The sequence below is a fragment of the Talpa occidentalis genome, unplaced genomic scaffold (assembly GCF_014898055.3).
Source record: "Talpa occidentalis isolate TD23 unplaced genomic scaffold, MPIMG_talOcc4v2.1 talOcc4.10, whole genome shotgun sequence".
NCBI classification, from domain to species: domain Eukaryota; kingdom Metazoa; phylum Chordata; class Mammalia; order Eulipotyphla; family Talpidae; genus Talpa; species Talpa occidentalis.
This window is the reverse complement of record NW_023600993.1, coordinates 88,922,846-88,940,050: the sequence shown is the minus strand read 5'-3', so window position 1 is coordinate 88,940,050 and position 17,205 is coordinate 88,922,846. Positions and strand designations below refer to the sequence as shown.

Here is a 17,205-nt window from a genome sequence, read left to right as displayed (position 1 = left end):
AGAGCCCAGGTGTCTTCAACGTTTTAGGTTCCCTCTCGCTTCATGTTGCTTCACCCTTACTACATGGCTTCATAACCAAGGTCACTGTTTTTCCCTTTTTGCAAAAAAGAACTGGGGTGTAGACCAGAGGTACAGGGTAGTGGGGGAGAGGATTCATCAGAGACACAGTAAGGAGCAGAACAGGCAGATCTATTGAAACACACTGCTGAGGGGAGCAGAGGGAGAGACAGGTGGGGTCTGCAGCGCCATGTGGGTAGCTCCTTGCTAGGCCAGGGATCCAACTCAGGCCATAGTGGTGATAGCGCTGAGACTTAACTAACCCCTAGGCCATCAGGGAGGCCCCAAGGACATCTTGATCCAAGATGGCTACTGGGCCTTCAGCCATAATGCCTGAGTCCCAAGTAGGAAGAAAGAGAAAGAAGGTCAAATTGACTTTCCTTCCATCTGCATCGGCGTCTTCTAAGGATATTTCCCAGCATACTCACCTAACAACTTCTGCTTGGCCCCCAGCAGTGAAGAGAGACAGAGTATGTCTTATACCTGGGAACATTACCACCAGAATAAAATCAGGGATGAGTCAATAAAGTCAAAGGAGAGGAAGAAATTGCAGGCAGTGCTAACAGTTTTTCAAGTGCTGTCATAATTTCATTAGAGAGATAAGAAAACTGAGACTCAGAGAAGCTGAGTGACCTTCCAAGTCTAGGCCAAGAGGAAGATGGATTAGAATCAGAAATCATGACCCCGGAGACCACGCCCCACCCCCCGAGTTATACTGCCAGAGCATCATTGTAACAACATTAAATAAATTATATGGGCGGAATTGCTTTGCTCAACCTAACCTGGCACTGGCAGAGTGGATGTGGGGCACCCAACTGCACGCCTCCTGTCCCTTGCTGTGCTTCTGTTGGGTGTATCACAGGCTTCCACCCAAGTCCATGTGACGACTTTACTCTCCCACCACTTGGCTGTGCTTTACCCATGGCGAAATTCCTCCCCACGCTCTCCTCTCCATCAGTTGGTGTTCACATAGCAGGAATTCATTTTTGCATATCAAGGTCATTTCTGTCCTTTTCTCATCATCCAGAGCTGGTTACAATATCGCAGGGAAGATCACAAGCTCCAGAGTCAGCCTGAGTTCAAACCTTGGCTACATCTCTTTGCTGTTGATCTTGTTGCAAGTTACTTAACCTCTCTGAGCTTCAACTCCCTGATCTGTGAAATGGGGATGTATTAGTACCTGTCTTATAGGGTTGTTGTGAGAGTCACATGACTAATACATGACAAGTATAAAGCACAGTGCCTGGCCAATAGTTAGTTCTCACTAAATGTTATTTGTGCCAGTGTGATGCCAAGTCCAAATACAACCTCAGGTAGGATTCACCTGTGGTCATACAAATTTGAATTAGTTTCTTAAGGTTATCACCAAAATGAAAGCAAACAATTTAAAAGTTCTTAGGGAGAACTTAATAACCACAAATATATCCCCAGATAGCAACTTGAGAAATACTGATTAAGAGGAAAAAGCATGGGCTTTTCAGCTCTGGTTCAGACTCCAGTTCTGCCATGAACTCATGTGACCTTGGACATGTCCTGCTCCTGCTAAGTCCAGTTGGTCAGTTCCCAAAGGGGATGTTGATCCAAAGGGGTCAAATGTGACAACTGGCTGGGAAAGGAATCTGTGATGTGTGAAGTGCTTGGGGACCTATAGTTTAGCTAGGGGAAATAGACCCTATGATGAATGAGATAAGCTTCCTACTCCAGGGACTGCCCCTCAGGCTAGACAGCTCTCCAGGGTCCATCCTAACCCCACCAAGTGACTTTAATGAAAGCCCCTCCTCTCTCTAGCCCTTGGTTTCCATCTGCTCATTGAGGTGCGGCCCACTGGACCACACAGGGAGGCAGAGTGACTTGCCCAAGGTCACATAGCCAGGAAGTTGTGAGGAGCCAGACTCTGAATCCACAGCTCTTTTTGCACAGAAGCACCCAGTGTTGACTGCATGGGCCAGAGGGGCCCCTGCTCCATCCCCATCCACCTCACCCCCAACAATGCTGTCCCCTCAATCATCACATTGAGGAAGGGAATCAGTGTCAGACACCAGAAAGTGACTAACCAATGATCTCTGCGGGGAATTTAAGGGAGGAATTACCAGGCTGGAGGGAGAGCAAGCCCCCGGCATGAATACTCCTTGGAGGTCTCAACTCAACTTAGATGTGTTTTGGGGCTCCTATACCTCTAACAGTCAATTATTTTAGGATTCAAATTCTGGCTCTGCTGCTTACTAGCTGTGTGATCTTGGATAGGTTACTTAAGCACTCTGAGCCCCAGTTTTCTCACCTATTCAAGATTCAAATTCCCAGGAGAGACTCTTGCCCACCCAGCCTGCAGTCAGGGGTCTGTGACCACCACAAAGCAGCTCTGGTCAGAGGAGAGCATGCATCATTCTAACATGGCCAGTAGGACATGGCAGTGACGATCACGCAATTTGTGTCTGACACACATTACCACCTCCGGGTATTTGCACCAGCTATGCCAGCATTTTAGAGAAAATCAGGAGTAGTTCTAGAACTGGGAACAGAAATAAATGCTTTTTTTCATTTCCCAAAACCTCTGTGTGGATATGTGCTTTATAGGTACAGTGATTCTCAGGCCTGGTTTTAGAGGGGTACAGGGCCCCGGGGTGGGAGGGGGTGGAGAACTTACTTGTTTTCCCAGAATGTATGCCGGCCCAGTCCAGCCCACAAACATTTGTCTCCAAGGAAACCAAACTTCCTTCATCCTGTCCCTGGGAGGCTTTGCCCTATCACCACTTCCAGCACGCGCACGTACGACCTAGCTTACACCCTAGGAATGATGACAGTGAGGAAGGTAATAAAACTAGCTGACATTTTTGGAGACACGTGACAAGGTATCTGACCTGCATCTCCCATGTAATGGTAGATATTAATAGCCACATTTTATAGGTGAGAAAACTGGGGCTCAGAGTGCTTAAGTAACCTATCCAAGATCACACAGCTAGTACGTAGCAGAGCCAGAATTTGAATCCTAAAATAATTGACTGTTAGAGGTATAGGAGCCCCAAAACACATCTAAGGCACAAGATTATTTAGCAGGTGAGAAATTGAGGCTGATAAGGAAGAGGTTGGGGGCGTGAATTTGTATACTTACGGGGCTCCCCCATGAGCTTCACGCACTTTAGTTCATTGACATCTGAAGGAAAACACCCCTGGGTCCTGTTCCGTAGATGTGGACACTCAATACAGCAAAGCCAGGGGGAGCGGATATCCACTGAGCATGTCTCACAGCTGGTGAGTGGCAGAGCTGGAATTCCAGCCAGGGTCCCGCTGACCTAAGCCTGTGCTTTATTGCTTTCCTGGGGGAGTCGGGGGGGTGTTGTTCTAGATTGGGGCCTGGTTCCTGCACCCTTAGGTCATGCTCTGCTGTGGGGGCGAGGGCTCTCTGGCCACCTGGCCTGGCTCAGAGGGAAGCCTGCCCGAGCTTGCTGCCCCTGAAGCTGAGGTGTTCAGTGGGTGGCCAGCTCTCTGGGGGGTCATTGCCTTAAGGGGTTGGCAGAGGGGCTGTAGTGCTATCTCCTAGTTGATGAGAGGTTGGGCCTGGCAGGGTGTCCAGAGCCGGGCCAGCTTCTGCCTGATGCTTCCTGCCTGACGGAACCAGGGTCCAAGTCCTGTATGTTCTCAGACCTTGTGTCACCTTCTGCACAGGCAGAGGCTGCACCCAAGGCTGGCTAAGGACACTTAGCTCTGACATTGTAGGATTCTGGATGCGTACAGCAGTCATCTACAGCACGGGAAAAAATCATCACAAACTGACTAAAAACAACAATCTTACACTTTCTATAGGCCAGAATTCCGGGCTGGCGTAGCTGGCCTCTTGGCTCAGGGTCCCCACAGACTGAAACCAAGCTGACACTCAGGTGCGCTGCAAAGTTCAGCTCCTGGTGGTTGCCAGACCCATGTGAAATTTCCTTGCTGCCTGTCGGCTAGGGGTCACCTCAGGGTCGAGCCATCCTTCAAGTCCCTGTTCCCTTAGCCACCAGCAGCCAATACTTCCATCCTCTCACCCTCAGAGCAGATCCAGAACCTAACACTGCTCATCCTCACACCGCCCTCTCTCTCCTCCAGGACCACCGCAGCAACCTCCTCGCTCGCCTCCTGCCTCCTCTGTGCTGCTCTGCAGCCCACTCTCCTCTTGGCAGCCTGGGGGGACAGGGCTGTAAAAAAACACACAATTATCCTGGCCCACCTCTGCTCAGAACCCTCCCACGAGTCCACAAAAAGAAAATCAACATCCTTGCCATGGCCTACAGGGCCCCACAGCATCCAGCCCTGCTCCACACTAACCACTCCCCCACCCTGCACTCTCCCCTTCACTCACTACACCCAAAGCACAAGCCTCCAAGCTGCTCCTCGAACACAGCAGGAGCACCGTCCCACCTCCCATTCCCTCTCCCGTCAACACTCTTCTCCACGGCATCCGCGGAGCTCCCCTCACCTCCTTCCAGCCCCTGCTGAAATTCCAGCTGGCCAGTGAAGCCTGCCCTGGCCACCCTACTCAAAGGCAGGATCCCCCTTCTAGCAAGGCTAAACAGACACCACTAACCCCACAATTCAGCCCGAGGCATTTACCCAAGAGAAATGAAAGCGTGTGTACGCGAAGCCTGGTACACACAGCAGCTCGCTTGCAATAGGCAACAAGCAGGGACAACTCAGGTGTCCATCAGTAGGCTGGATGGGTGGGCAGACACGGGCAGCCAGCTTGGAATGCTCGGCAGCGGAAAGCAACACGCACACAGCAACTTGGGTGAACCGCAAAAGAGCGGTGCTGACCAAAGTCGCCAGTTCCATGTATATGAAGTCCAGAAAAGACAAACCCAGCCTACGGTGAAAGAAAATGACCAGCACTTTCCCAGATGAGAGGTGGTGGGGGGTGGGGTTGAGGACTGGCTATAAAGGGGCATGTGGGAATCTTGGGGTGACAAAACCTTTTATGGCTTGTCTGTAGATATAGACAAATGTCCAAAGTCACCAAACCGTATGTAGCAAAAATGGTCAATTTTTACTTCCATTGTGTATCAATTATACCTCATTAAAAGAAACTAGAGTCCCCTTAGCCTTCTTGCCTGATTTTTTTCCTCCACAGCACTTCTGCTCTCAGGTACGCATTGCCTGTCTCCCAGCTGGAGGGCAGGGAATTTTGCTTTATTCTTTGCTGCATCTTCAGTGTTTTGAAGAGTATTTGGCACTTAGTGGGGTGAAACATTGGGTGGGGTGGACGTTTGGATGCATGAATGGATGAATAGGTCAAGAATGGGCAGGTAGAAGATAAATCATGGATGGATGGGTGGATGGTGGATGGGTGCAAGGATGAATGGCTGCATAGATTAATAGATAATGAATGGATGGGTAGATGAATTCAGTCCCAGAAGGCTCAGCGCTAGTTGGTGAGGATGGTTGTTGTGAAGTGTCTGCACACCCACCGGGAGGATGCAAGACTAACACCAAAGCAGCAGAGCCTGTGAGACTGTGGGAAGCGTCATCATTCCATCCCGGGGCTGTGTCATCACTCAGGCATTTGGACGACGCCATTCCTGGGGCTGTGTCATGCCCACCACCAACCTTGGCAGGAGGCCCAGTCCGGAACCTGAGCCCCATTGGCTGGAGTTTCCCGTGGGCATTGTGGATGTGGAAACCAAAATATTACCGTAGAGGGTGGAGCCACAGCACCAAGCTGGGCTGAGCCTAGTGGCTCACGTTCCCCCCAGGGATAGGGAGAACTGGGTCTGTACGTTTGTCCGCCTGTCTTCGTTTCAGGTTTCTTGTTGTCTAGCTTATTTCACTTTGTTTTAAATTTATTTTTATTTTTTCTGCATAGATTCACATGGTAGGTGCTTGGGCCTCAAAGATGCTCATGAGTTGGTTTGTATGTATGATTTTCCCCAAGGTTTAAATGCTTAAGTATTGTCAACTAATTAAATTTGCTTTAACCTGGTCAATGTATATAATGTTAGTGCTGATGGGTCCAGTGTTAAGGGATTTGTTCTACTGGCAGACACTGAGATGGGGAGGACGATGAGACAGTCCACCCAATTAGGGAGGTGGGGTTTGACCAGGGCAGCATGGTCCCAGGGACTGTTAACCACCCCTCCTCATCAGAGACCCATGGGGCCAGCAGTGAAGGGAAGGCACTGCTAGTGAGGTTCAGCCTCAGTCATGTGACCCTACACATGCACACTCTCTTCACACGCACACTCACACATGCATGCACACACACTAGCAGGCCAGGACTAGGCCAGACCTCAGTTCCAATTGCAACTGCACAATGACTTAGCTGTGCAACCTCTAATGAGGGAGCTGCCCTCCTGAGCCTTAGTGTCCCCACCAGTAAAGTAGCTATCATACAGAGTGAAATTAGATATGGAGCAGGAAGAGCTTTGCAAGCTGCAAAAGCTGCAGGCATGTAGAAGATTAAGGGATTTATTCTGCTGGAGGACAATGAGGGAGGAGGGATAGGTAGGGAGGGTGGTCAGGAATATCTAATAGACCGATTTGCCCTTAAGAACCTCCTGGGGCTGCCTGGCCCAGCTGTCAGGCAGCCTCCAGCCCAGCCCAGCGCCAGGCTGGCAGGCTCCAGAGAGAGTCCCCTGGCTCCAGCCAGATGCCACAGTGAGGGTAGGGGCCCAGTTTAGGGCCTAGGCTGGGTTATTTTCATCCCTAGGAGGGCCCAGTTCCCTTTCTCCCCAAAGCCCTGTCCCCTCCACAGCCTGGAAGCTTCCTTTCCAAACCTAGTAGCTACCTAGAGAGCATAAATGTTTTGTAGCCCAACTGAGGAAGCCAAGGAATGGTAAGTTCACCAAATTGGGACTTAAACCCAGACCTCCTCACTTCTGGGAGTTAGTTCTTTCTAGCACATCATTCGTTCATTCATTTTCACTTGTTCCTTCACCCAATAAATGTTTGTGAAACACCTACTGTTCCCCAGGATGGGGCACAGCCTAGAGTAAAGCAAAATTCCTGCTTCCTTGAACAGCATTCAAGTGAAAGACAGCGACAAGAAACAGATAATGTGGCTTCTTTTTGCTGTATGTCAGGGGATGGATGATGTGGTTTTTTTCTGGCAAGGCAAATGAACCAAGGTGATGAAACAGAGATTATTGGAATACGATTGTTTAGCTGGGGAGGGTAGTGAGGAGGTGGATCAGAAAGGCCTCTCTGAGGAGGTGACATGTGGGCAAAGACCTAAATGAAGGGGGAGAATGAGTCACATGGGTATCTGGGGTAGAACAGATATCAGCAATGGAAACAGCAAGTGCAAAGGCCCTGATGTAGGAATGTATCTGGCATATTCCAGGAAAGGCAAGGAGGCAGTGTGGCTAAAACAGAGTAAGTAAAGAGGAAGAAAGAGGAGAAACATGGATCCAGGTCATGAGGCTTTATAGACCAGTTAGACCTTTGGGCTTTATTTTTAGGCTGCCTGGCAAGATAAACCCACACATTGTTCCAAGGTTCCCATAACCCCACATGGTCTGGTCCTAGTGCTTCAGGTCTAGCACTACCCACCTTCTCTCTCTTTCCTAGAATCTACTCCTCTCACCACAGGGTCTTTTGGCACATGCTGTTTCTCAGTCCTCTCCCACTCACATTCCCTCTTCTTCCAGTTATTTTCTACCAGTCCTTCACATCTCGGCTCCAATATGTCAGGATCCCAAGATCCCTGGTGAGCTCAGCAACCCCTCCTTCCTTCCAGGACCTAATCTTAGTGATCATAAAATTATTGGAATTATTGATTAATGTCTGCACAACCTAGACTGAGCTTCCCAAGGGCAAGAATTTTTGCTCCATTTTGTTCACTACAATTAGCCCCAGGGTATGCCTAGTACTTCACACATAGTAACCCTACTAAATGTTTTGTATTAAGGAACACATGGATAGCATCAGTACTTTATAAAGATCCTCTCATATCATTCGTTTTTTATATAGTTTCTGAAGCTCAGAGGTGAGGCAACTTGACTAAGGTCAGACAGCAAGTTCAGTCACGCATTGTTTGATGATTTTTTAGTCAGCGATGGACCACAGAGGGGCTGCTGGTCCCCACGGGCTATGCTAATGCCCAGGTGTGCAGCGGCTAGACCACCTAGGCTTGTGTAAGTGCCCTCTGAGATGTTCACACAACCATGAAATAGCCTCATGACACATTGCTCAGAACACATCCCATCATTAAGGGACACATGAGTGTCAGCGGTAGCACTGAGAAATCGGGTTTCGCTGATTCCAAAGCTGGGAACTTTCCCCAGTACTTTACCTGGCACACAAAGCCTGTGGTAAATTAAAAACCAGCTGCAATAATTTCTCCATGCCAGTACTCATGCCAAGGTAATTAAGAAATGGAGTCTACTTCCCCACCCCTTGAATCTGACTTGGCTGTGTCACTTCGTTTGGCTCATGGGACATTACGTTAGTAATGATGACACAAGCAGAGACTTAAAGAAGCACTTGTTCTTTAGGGGTGATGCCCTCCTACTGAACATAAACTCAGATTTCCATATGAATGAACCTGAGCTAGACTCAGAGGTGAACTGAGGCACCCTGCAAATACTCATCAAGTTCTAGACACGTGAGGGAGGCCCTCCAAGACCACCCAGCTCCAGCTGACTGCAACTCTAAGGATGAGTCTGGATAAGACCAGAACTGTCCACTGAGCCCAAACAGATAAACCAATTCATAAAAAAATAGGCAAATAAATTGTTGTCTTAGGCCTCTGGGTTTAGGGTGGTTTATTACCCAAGACTGATACACATACCTGGCGAATACGCATGGTGCACACAACACCTACACACACAGGTACAATAAATATACAAAAATGGCCAGAGAAAATCTGTCTGCACCCACACACAGACTCACGTGGCCATTACAGGTCATATATGCACATACCCAGCCATCATCACTCAATCCCACACACATCTTTATGCAGGCCACTGCTAGCTGTTCAAATGCCAACCTGGGAATGAGTGGGTTGGCATTGCCCAAGTTCTACATCCTGGCACAGTCCAGTGCAATGTGGGGCATGGAAAAGGACCCTGCAGACTGTTGGGTGAGTGGATGAATAAGCAGAGAGTACATACTGAGTTGGAGGTTGGCACCAGTGGCAGACAGTGTTGAAGGGTACCAGTGGGTAAATGGAAAGGCCTGGCAATGGGGCACAGCCTCGATTTTTCTCCATCTGAGAGACCCACGTGGACAGAGGCATACAGTATCTGCTTATCTTAGAGCTTGTACTTATCCTTGAGGCTATTTTTATAATTGGTCCACTTGTTTTTAAGGGGTTGGAGGGGACTGTCAAAAAGCACTTGAAGGGTTTCAAGAAGGAAATTAGAAACAGTAAATTATCTTCTATGTACGTAACTATGGGGAAATTAAGGATGTCAGAGAATTAAGGGTAGATTAAAAGGAAACTGAATGAAAAGCAAAGCAAGTAGTTACTCCAGGAAGAGCAAAGAGTTTCACAAGAAAGGAACTGTAATATGAGCAACTGTAGTAGGAAATTTGGCTTGGCAGGACACGATATTTATATAGTCACAATATAAACATTAAATATTCATTTACTGTATTTTTAAAGGATAAATTATGATAAATGTAGATTTAAAGGAGAGAAGGATGAGAAAAGTTAAGTGTCCTTTGACAATAATCATGAAAAGGGCCTCCCTGGTGGTGCAGGGGTTAAAAACAATGCTATTAAGCTCCAGCCAAACACTGCAGCAGGAGTTCAATCCCTGGCCGGCCAGGGAGGTGACCCACATGGCACAGCAGACCTCTCCTGCCTCACCCACTGCTCCCCTCAGCAGTGTATTTCAGTAGCTCTGCCTGTTCTGCTCCCCACTGTGTCTCTGGCGAACCCTCTCACCCCCACCACCTCTGGCTTACACCCCAGTTCTTGTATGCATAAATCAATCTTAAAAAAATAATAATTATAAAAAGAAAGTTCTTACCCTTCCTGGATAATATGCATTATTCTAGGCACCATTTGTGTTAAATTCACATAACAATCCAATAATTTAAAGATTCTTATTACTCTCACTGTACAAATGAGAGAACTGAGGCACAAGGAGTTCATATGCCCAAGATCTTATGGCCAGAAAGGGGAAGGGCTGGATTCAGGTCCAGTCATACTATGAAGACAGCAGACCAGAATGTCGGTCAATATTTGCCTAATATTCATCAAGAAAACAGAAGGAAAAACATGTTATAGAAGGAATAGTTGGGAGGGTTGAATGCGGTTGCTTTGGGGAGGCAGGGCTGGGAGAGCGACAGACAGACAGACAGCACAAGGAAATGTTTATTAGTACTATTTAATGCATATAGACGCATGGACCCATGAGATGGGGACAAGAATGGACAGGAGATGGGAATGAGGGAACTTGCTGGGGTGATGGATCTGCTCTGTATCCTGATTGGAGTTTGGGGTTCGGCATGCACTTGTCTACACTCGGCAAATGGTACAGTATATTTCACTGTATATAAATTTACCTTACTTCCCCCTCAAAATAGAAGGAACTATAAACAAATATTGAACTCCATCTATACTCCTGCTCTGGGGCACTGTGTATATAGTGTATGTGCACCATATTCTATGCACTGTATTAGATGCATTATATTGTGTGCACACTATGGGGCACTTTGTATGCATGCTAAAGTGACATACCAGGGAAGTCAACTTGCTTTGAAAAGCTTCCCAGAAAATAAGTTGCCTTAGTGGATGGATATAGGCCTGATGGAACAAACCCAAGAAAGTATTAAGAACTGTGCATTTAATAGGTATAAAAGTGCTTACTGTATAATTCTTTTAACTTTTAAGTTTGAAATTTTTCTTAATAAAGTGTTGGGAAATACATGAGTGCATTGTCTGAAAAATAATAAATTTTTAAAACCTGTATGGAGTGTTGTCTTGGGCCTGGAGGACCCGCACAACTCCAAGCCCTGCAGTGTGCAGTTCGCCTGGGGCAGCTAACACAAGGCTCTCACCTGAGCCTCCTCCTCCCTGCCCTGGGATCCTGGAGTCAGGGACCTAATCCTCAGTCTATCCCCACTCTCCCTGGACATCGAATGTTAGGTAGGATAGGGGTCTTCCCTCCCCCGCCCGACCCCCCAGTCCCTTGAATGCCTCTGGAGCAGACACAGTCCACTAGGGACAGAAACTGGCCCTCTAGCTACTTCCCATCCTCTTCCAAAAGGGTAAACTGAGGTCCCACAAGAGGGACAGGTACCTTTCCCAGGGGTCCATCACACCTTCAATGACAGCAGTGAGCAGCCAGGTTGGCGGTCTCCCAAGCCCACGTGTATATAATTAGCTGCTGGGAAATAGATCGGGGAGCAGATCTCATCTCTACCTAATTAGGGGCTAGGCAGCTGGGACCAGTCTGGCCTAGGGAGCTGCTAGGAAGGCCAGGCAGCCTCGGGGGATGGAGCAGCAGCTGCAGGCCCTCGGAAGGGCTGAGATGCAGGGGCTGCCCCTCGCACTCCTAATAGAAGCAGAACAATAGAGGGGCTGTTTCTGAATGTCTACAAGGCTGAGAGGCTGGGATGGGGGATAGAGGGGAGTAGAAGAAACTCCTAGCTGTTACCCCCGACCCCTTATGCCCATGTGGGCGGTTGGGAGATTCCAGAGTCCTGGTGAACCAGACAGTCCCTGTTGGTAAAGTCAAGGATAAGCCTGGCACCTTCCCCACTTTCAGGAATCCCTCCCTGCTCTCTTCCTGACAGTCCGTCCTAATGCATTTTTCAGCTACCTCCTGGCCCAGCTTCTGGGGACAGCACTGGTCTTAGGGCAGACATCCCTGATCAGATCTGCTCTACATTATGTAACTATTGATATGCTTGTCGCCTAGCTGCCCATTCCCTCCCCCGAGACTAGGGCAGGGGCCACGTGTGTCTTATCGACTGCTGGATACCCAGTAGGTGCCCAAGAAAGTGACCGGGAGCAAAGGCTACCAGGATGGGGAAGTGAGGCACAAGTTAGGAGAATCAAGGAGCAAGGCTGCTCACTGGGGTGTCCAGCAGGTCGTGTGACCCCAGGCTGTAGTGCATACCTATTCTGACAGCCCGCCAGCCACTACCCTCCCTGCATTCAGACAAAAAATGACCTTCTAAGGTGACCCTTGAAAGGTCACCTCAAAGGTTCAATGAAGAATAGTGTAAAAGAGTGTGAGCCCAGCATGGGAAACTCTTCCAGGATTCATGGATCTCCCAACTCTCTCGGCCACTAGCCCCTTGACCTGAATCTCAATTTCCTCACATGTAAAAGACAGTCAAAACCCACTCTGGGTTTCTGGGGAGCTGGCAGATCACAGCAAGGGGTAATGCTTAACATAGAATTCTGGCCTGGTTACACCTCTGCATGACCTGCCAAATTGTCCCCATCGCTCCTTTAACATGGGGACCAGGATCAGCTCCTGCATCGTCAAACCTGCCAGGTACCTGCGGCAGGTCATCACTCCCCTTGTACCTTATCTGTGTCACAGGGTGGGGAGGGTAGATGCCACTCTTGTGAGTTGAACACCATCCTCTTCTATGACCCAATTTCCCCTTGTTTCCCCCAACAACCCAGGCCCAGTCCAGTCCCCTGGACACTGGTCGTGGACTATCAGACAGACAGCTGGACTGACCTGGATGTTGGTCAATAGCCCAGTGGAAATTTCCTCTTTATGCTTAAAATAAAACCTACATCAAACCTGTCACCAGGGCCCCCATTAGAGCTTCCTGTTTCTGAGTGCTGTAGCGAAGACAGCCTTTGGGAGAGGAAGCACCTCCCAGCCCCTCCCACCCCAGGGCCGGCAGAGGCCACCCAGGTTTTCATCCTTTGTGCACCCAGCCCTAGCCCCAGGTACTCCACCAACCAAGGTGGGGTGTCCTAGCAGGTAGCTAACCTGGAGGGAAACTGGAAGGAGTTGAGACCTCACAATGCCAGCTCCCTTTTTTCCCAACCCAAAGAAGACTGTCATCCAACTCTCCCACTGAGGCTCAGAGAGGGAGACTGGCCTGTCCAGGGCCACCTAGAGTTGGAGACAAGACCACCCATGTTGCAGTCTCTATCCCAAGTCCCCCTTCCTCCAAAAACTCCCACTTTCAACCCTGAATCCTCAAAAGCTCGAGGTTGGCCCGGAGCTTCCTTAGGAACTGGACAGGGAGTAGGAGAGGACAGACAGCCGTGGTAGGGGAGGATCCATGCGCTCATCACCTTTCCTCTGCAGGGCCGCTTCCTGTAGAAGGGAAAAGATCCCCAGGCCTCGTCCCAATTCTGTTCTCACTCTGGCTAGATCCCATTTCTTCCTCGTTGAAAGAGGCGCAACTGCCTCCCAGAGTGGTGTCTCAAGCCACTCTAGCCACTGACCTCATGCCCCACCAGATCCTCAGGTGGACAATTACTAAGTTTTGAAGGCCCTACCCCAAGATTTCTCCCACCCTATCCTCCTTAGAAACACAAAACAGTCTGATGGTCGTCCTTGAAAAACAAGCATGTGTGTTTATTAACCAAAAGGAGTGCAGACTGCCAACCAGTCCCTCCTATAGCCCCGGCTCCCCAGCCAGGTTGCCAAAAACCAGGAAGAGAGGTGGAGAGGCCACTCCTCCTTGTCCCCACCCCAGGGTTCAGTTCCAGGTAACCAGGACCCACTGAGCAAGAAAAAGGAAGTCAGCCAATGACAGAGACCAAGGAAGGAAGAAGGAAGCAGAGCCACTGGGTAGATAGGCCTGGCAAGATCCCTTGGCCCCCTCACCCTCAGTGGTGAGGAATAAGTGCCCCAAATCCAAACCCACAAGAGGATCCAAGCAAGGGGTACACTTCATGTCAAAACCCCTACAGATGAGGGGGACAGCAAGGGGCATCCAAGACCAAGAGGCAACTTTTTCCAGGGTCAGTCTTTGCCAGATGGACGCTGGTCCAGCCTGAGCCTTTGCTTCCAAGCCAAGTTCATACACGGCAGCTGGCACGCGTTTGCCCCAAGCCAGGGAAAAGGTGCAGGAAGGGTCCGAGAATGGCCTCTCTGAGATCTGTCTGGTGGTGAATACCGAATCCAGAGATCTAGCCCTCAGCTGCTGGGGTCTCCCTTGCTTGCCGCAACCCGTACAGCCACTTGATGACGCGTGCATTGCGCTCCACCACGGACACACCATAGGGGACCCGCTCCCGCGCCCGCTCCTCAATAGTGGCAGAGCTGCGGTGGGAGCAACCCCCTTCAGAGCTGCCCGGCCCGGCACTGGGTCCAGCCAGGGACACGATGTCTGAGTTGGCCCTTGCCAGGTGGGTCACCCCCAAGCCCCGTGCCTCCTCTGGATCCAGGCCACAAAAGTTAAAAAATCGCTCAAGGTCAGCTGCTGCCCTTGAGAAGCGCTCACTCAGGTCCGACTTGGAGCGTTGCAAACCCGGGGTCCTGGCTGGGCTGGAGGCCATAGGAGTGCCTGGAGATGGGCAGGGCTGGGCAGGTGAGGCAGGCAGCGGGCGGACATCCACTCGGCGGACAGCAGCAGTACTAGGTGGCGGGCGTGGGGAGGTGGCTGGGGGTGCCTGGTGGTCTCCCTCTGCCTGTCCAGGGGTATGGCTGGCCTCGGCAGGGGACACGGGACTATCACACAAGTTGATGAGGCTGCTAAGGATGTCCAGGTCCAGCTGGGGTCGGCGGCCAGGGCCAGGCAGGGCTCGGCGGCTAGGAGTGAGCACTGTGCGGCGAGTCCCAGGACTGAAGAGTGGCTGTTTAGACAGCAGGGGCTGTACAGGTTCCTGGCGTGTATTGGCCACGTGCAGGCTCTTGACGTACTTGGCTTTGTCAGCCTCCAGCCGCTCCACAGCACTAGGTTTCCGGGCTCCACCGTCTGTCGGGCGCCTTAGCAGGTAACCAGGGACTTTAGTTCGCAGGCGAAAAGGTAGGGCAGGAGGATCCCGAGTTCCAGGGGTCAGGGTGTCCACAGGCATGGCTGCTACATATCCTGAGGGCTGCGATGTAAGGGGACTGGAGAAATGAGGAGCCCGAGATCCAGACAGAAAGTTGGCAGCTGGACACCAGCAACGGCTGCTAGGAGAAGAAAAGAGAGGGGCTGAGCTTGCTCAGACAAAGGCTCAGGCAGAGACTGGAAGAGCCCAAAAGAAGCCTTGCTATTAAAAGGTAAAGGCCACGCCCCTTATTCACAGGGGCCAGTCAGCAGGCAGACGCAACCAAAGAAGTGTCTGTGGCTCCACCCACACCCCCACCCTCCTTAGGGACCAGACCCTGATGAGGCAAAGAGAAAAAAGGTGCCAAAGACAAGGGCAGTCTGAGCAAAACAGACAGGCAAGGCATGCTTTTTAAAGGAAGCAAAGTGGACTCCCGGCCTTGGGCGAGACACCAGGGGCCTAACTTCAGTGGGTCTCTTAACAGCTCCATTTGGCAGATGGGAGGCAACCAAGTTAATAAGTTAACCCAGCAAGTTGGTGACCGCCCCTTGCCTCCAAGCAGGGAGGTGCTAATGCAAGGATCTTGGGGTTAGGTGACCAAAAGAAATTGTCAGGGGGAAAGGATGTCCTGAGCTAATTCCATGCAGGCTTTGTGGACCCCACCCCCACTCCAGACCAAAACCATCAAGACATTGGGAAAGACAAATCCCGTCACCACCAAAAGGAAGGTGGAAGGTGGCTGGGACCTGAGGGTGGAGTTAAGCAGCCAGGTTTGGTATAAAAACCAGACACGTGGGCCTTGGGGGGCTCGCTCTCTCGCTCACTTCCTGGCTCCACGGCTCCTAGCTCACGGGCAGCTCTCAGAGTGCCATTTTGGGATTCCTGATCGGTGGATCGGGTAGGACGCATTTAAAACTTTGTCTCCCACTTTTCTCCTTGAGTTGTACATTTCCTCATTTGCCCTTCCCTTGTAAATAAACCTTTTATTAGCCTTTCGTGTGTGCCTGCAGTAGAGCATTGATAAGTCCTTTTAAGCGCGCGGGTGAGGACCCACAGTCAGGCACCCCGTTTTGTATCGGGACTGCCCTATAACAAAAGGACTCCAATGCCATCCCCCAACAGGCCAGCCCACAGAGAGCCTAGTACCACCTCCACCTTTCATTTGACCAGGCAGGAAGCTGCCCTGTGCCATCCACCCGCCTAGACATGCCAGGCCCCAGGCACAGCAGCAGAGCTTGTTCGGGAGGAGTGCAGAAAATCCCCTCCCCCGCCCCAGCTGAGTAGACACCCGTCAGTTGCCAGTAAGGGACTCCAATGCCAGGCCCAGAGTGCAAGTGCCTGTCAAATGGAAACCTCAGCCCTGAGCTATATTGCCCCAAGAGGTGCTGGAAATGCCCAAGATCACACAGTTGCCCAAGATCAAACTGTTGCTCTGCCAGCAGCTATAGGATGGGCACCCATACACAGGATGGGCACCCATACACAGGAGGGGTGCACAAGTGCTCACCTAAGCATCAGGGCCTGGTACCCCAACATCATGCCACCCCATCACATATTCCAAGAAAGGGCTGGGGCCACAAAGTGCAGCCCACCACAGCCAGCCTGGAGATGGACCAGAAGAAAACCCATAAACCAAGTACCTTCCCATCTATAAAACAGGGGAAGAGGGCTTTATCAAGATCGCCTCCAAAAGTCTTTGTAATTCAGGCCACCTAGATCTGTGTTGTCTAATTCGACAGACAAGGGCCCTTTTTGGCCACTCAGACTTAACTTTAAATGGAAATTAAACAAACACGTCTTCAGTTCCTGGATCATGCCAGCTGCACTTCTAGTGCTCAGCAGTCACATGCAGCCAGCAAGGATTAGAACATTCCATCCACCGCAGAAAGTTAAATTTGAAGTCTTGCCTAGACATCCGGAATTCACGCAGGGAGACTCTGGATTGGGGAAAGGTAATGGCAGACATCTGCTGTGTGCCAGACACTTGACACCATCCTCTCCTCAAATTCTCCAAAGACCCATGAAATGGGTCACTGTCACCTCGTTTTCACAGATGGAGAAAGACTCAGAAGTGACCGACCTACATCCCAGGGCCGATTTATATGAAACCCAATTCACTCATCTATGAAGTTGACGGTAGTTTTATTCTTTCTTGTTCCCACTCCTCTAAAATATCAGCTCCATGAAGGCAGGGGATTTGTTTTGTTCACTGTACCTCAATTTCAAAATATCGCTCTCGACATATAATCAAAATAGTGTTTTTGACACAT

At 50.2% G+C, this 17,205-nt stretch overlaps 1 protein-coding gene across 7 annotated transcripts in view; it reads right to left on the bottom strand.

The window, feature by feature from the left end:
• Positions 1-13,481: 13,481 nt before the first annotated feature.
• FAM110A (family with sequence similarity 110 member A) overlaps positions 13,482-17,205 on the bottom strand; it is a 120,229-nt gene continuing 116,505 nt past the window's right edge. For 4 of the 7 annotated variants that reach the window (XM_054697285.1, XM_054697293.1, XM_037497644.2 and 1 more), the window contains one exon: positions 13,482-15,077. In XM_054697285.1, coding sequence (XP_054553260.1) covers positions 14,090-15,077 — 988 coding nt within the window. In that variant the 3' untranslated portion in view covers positions 13,482-14,089. The remainder of the gene's footprint in view (positions 15,078-17,205) is intronic. The other 3 variants (XM_054697295.1, XM_037497650.2, XM_037497634.1) reach the window with 1 other exon arrangement.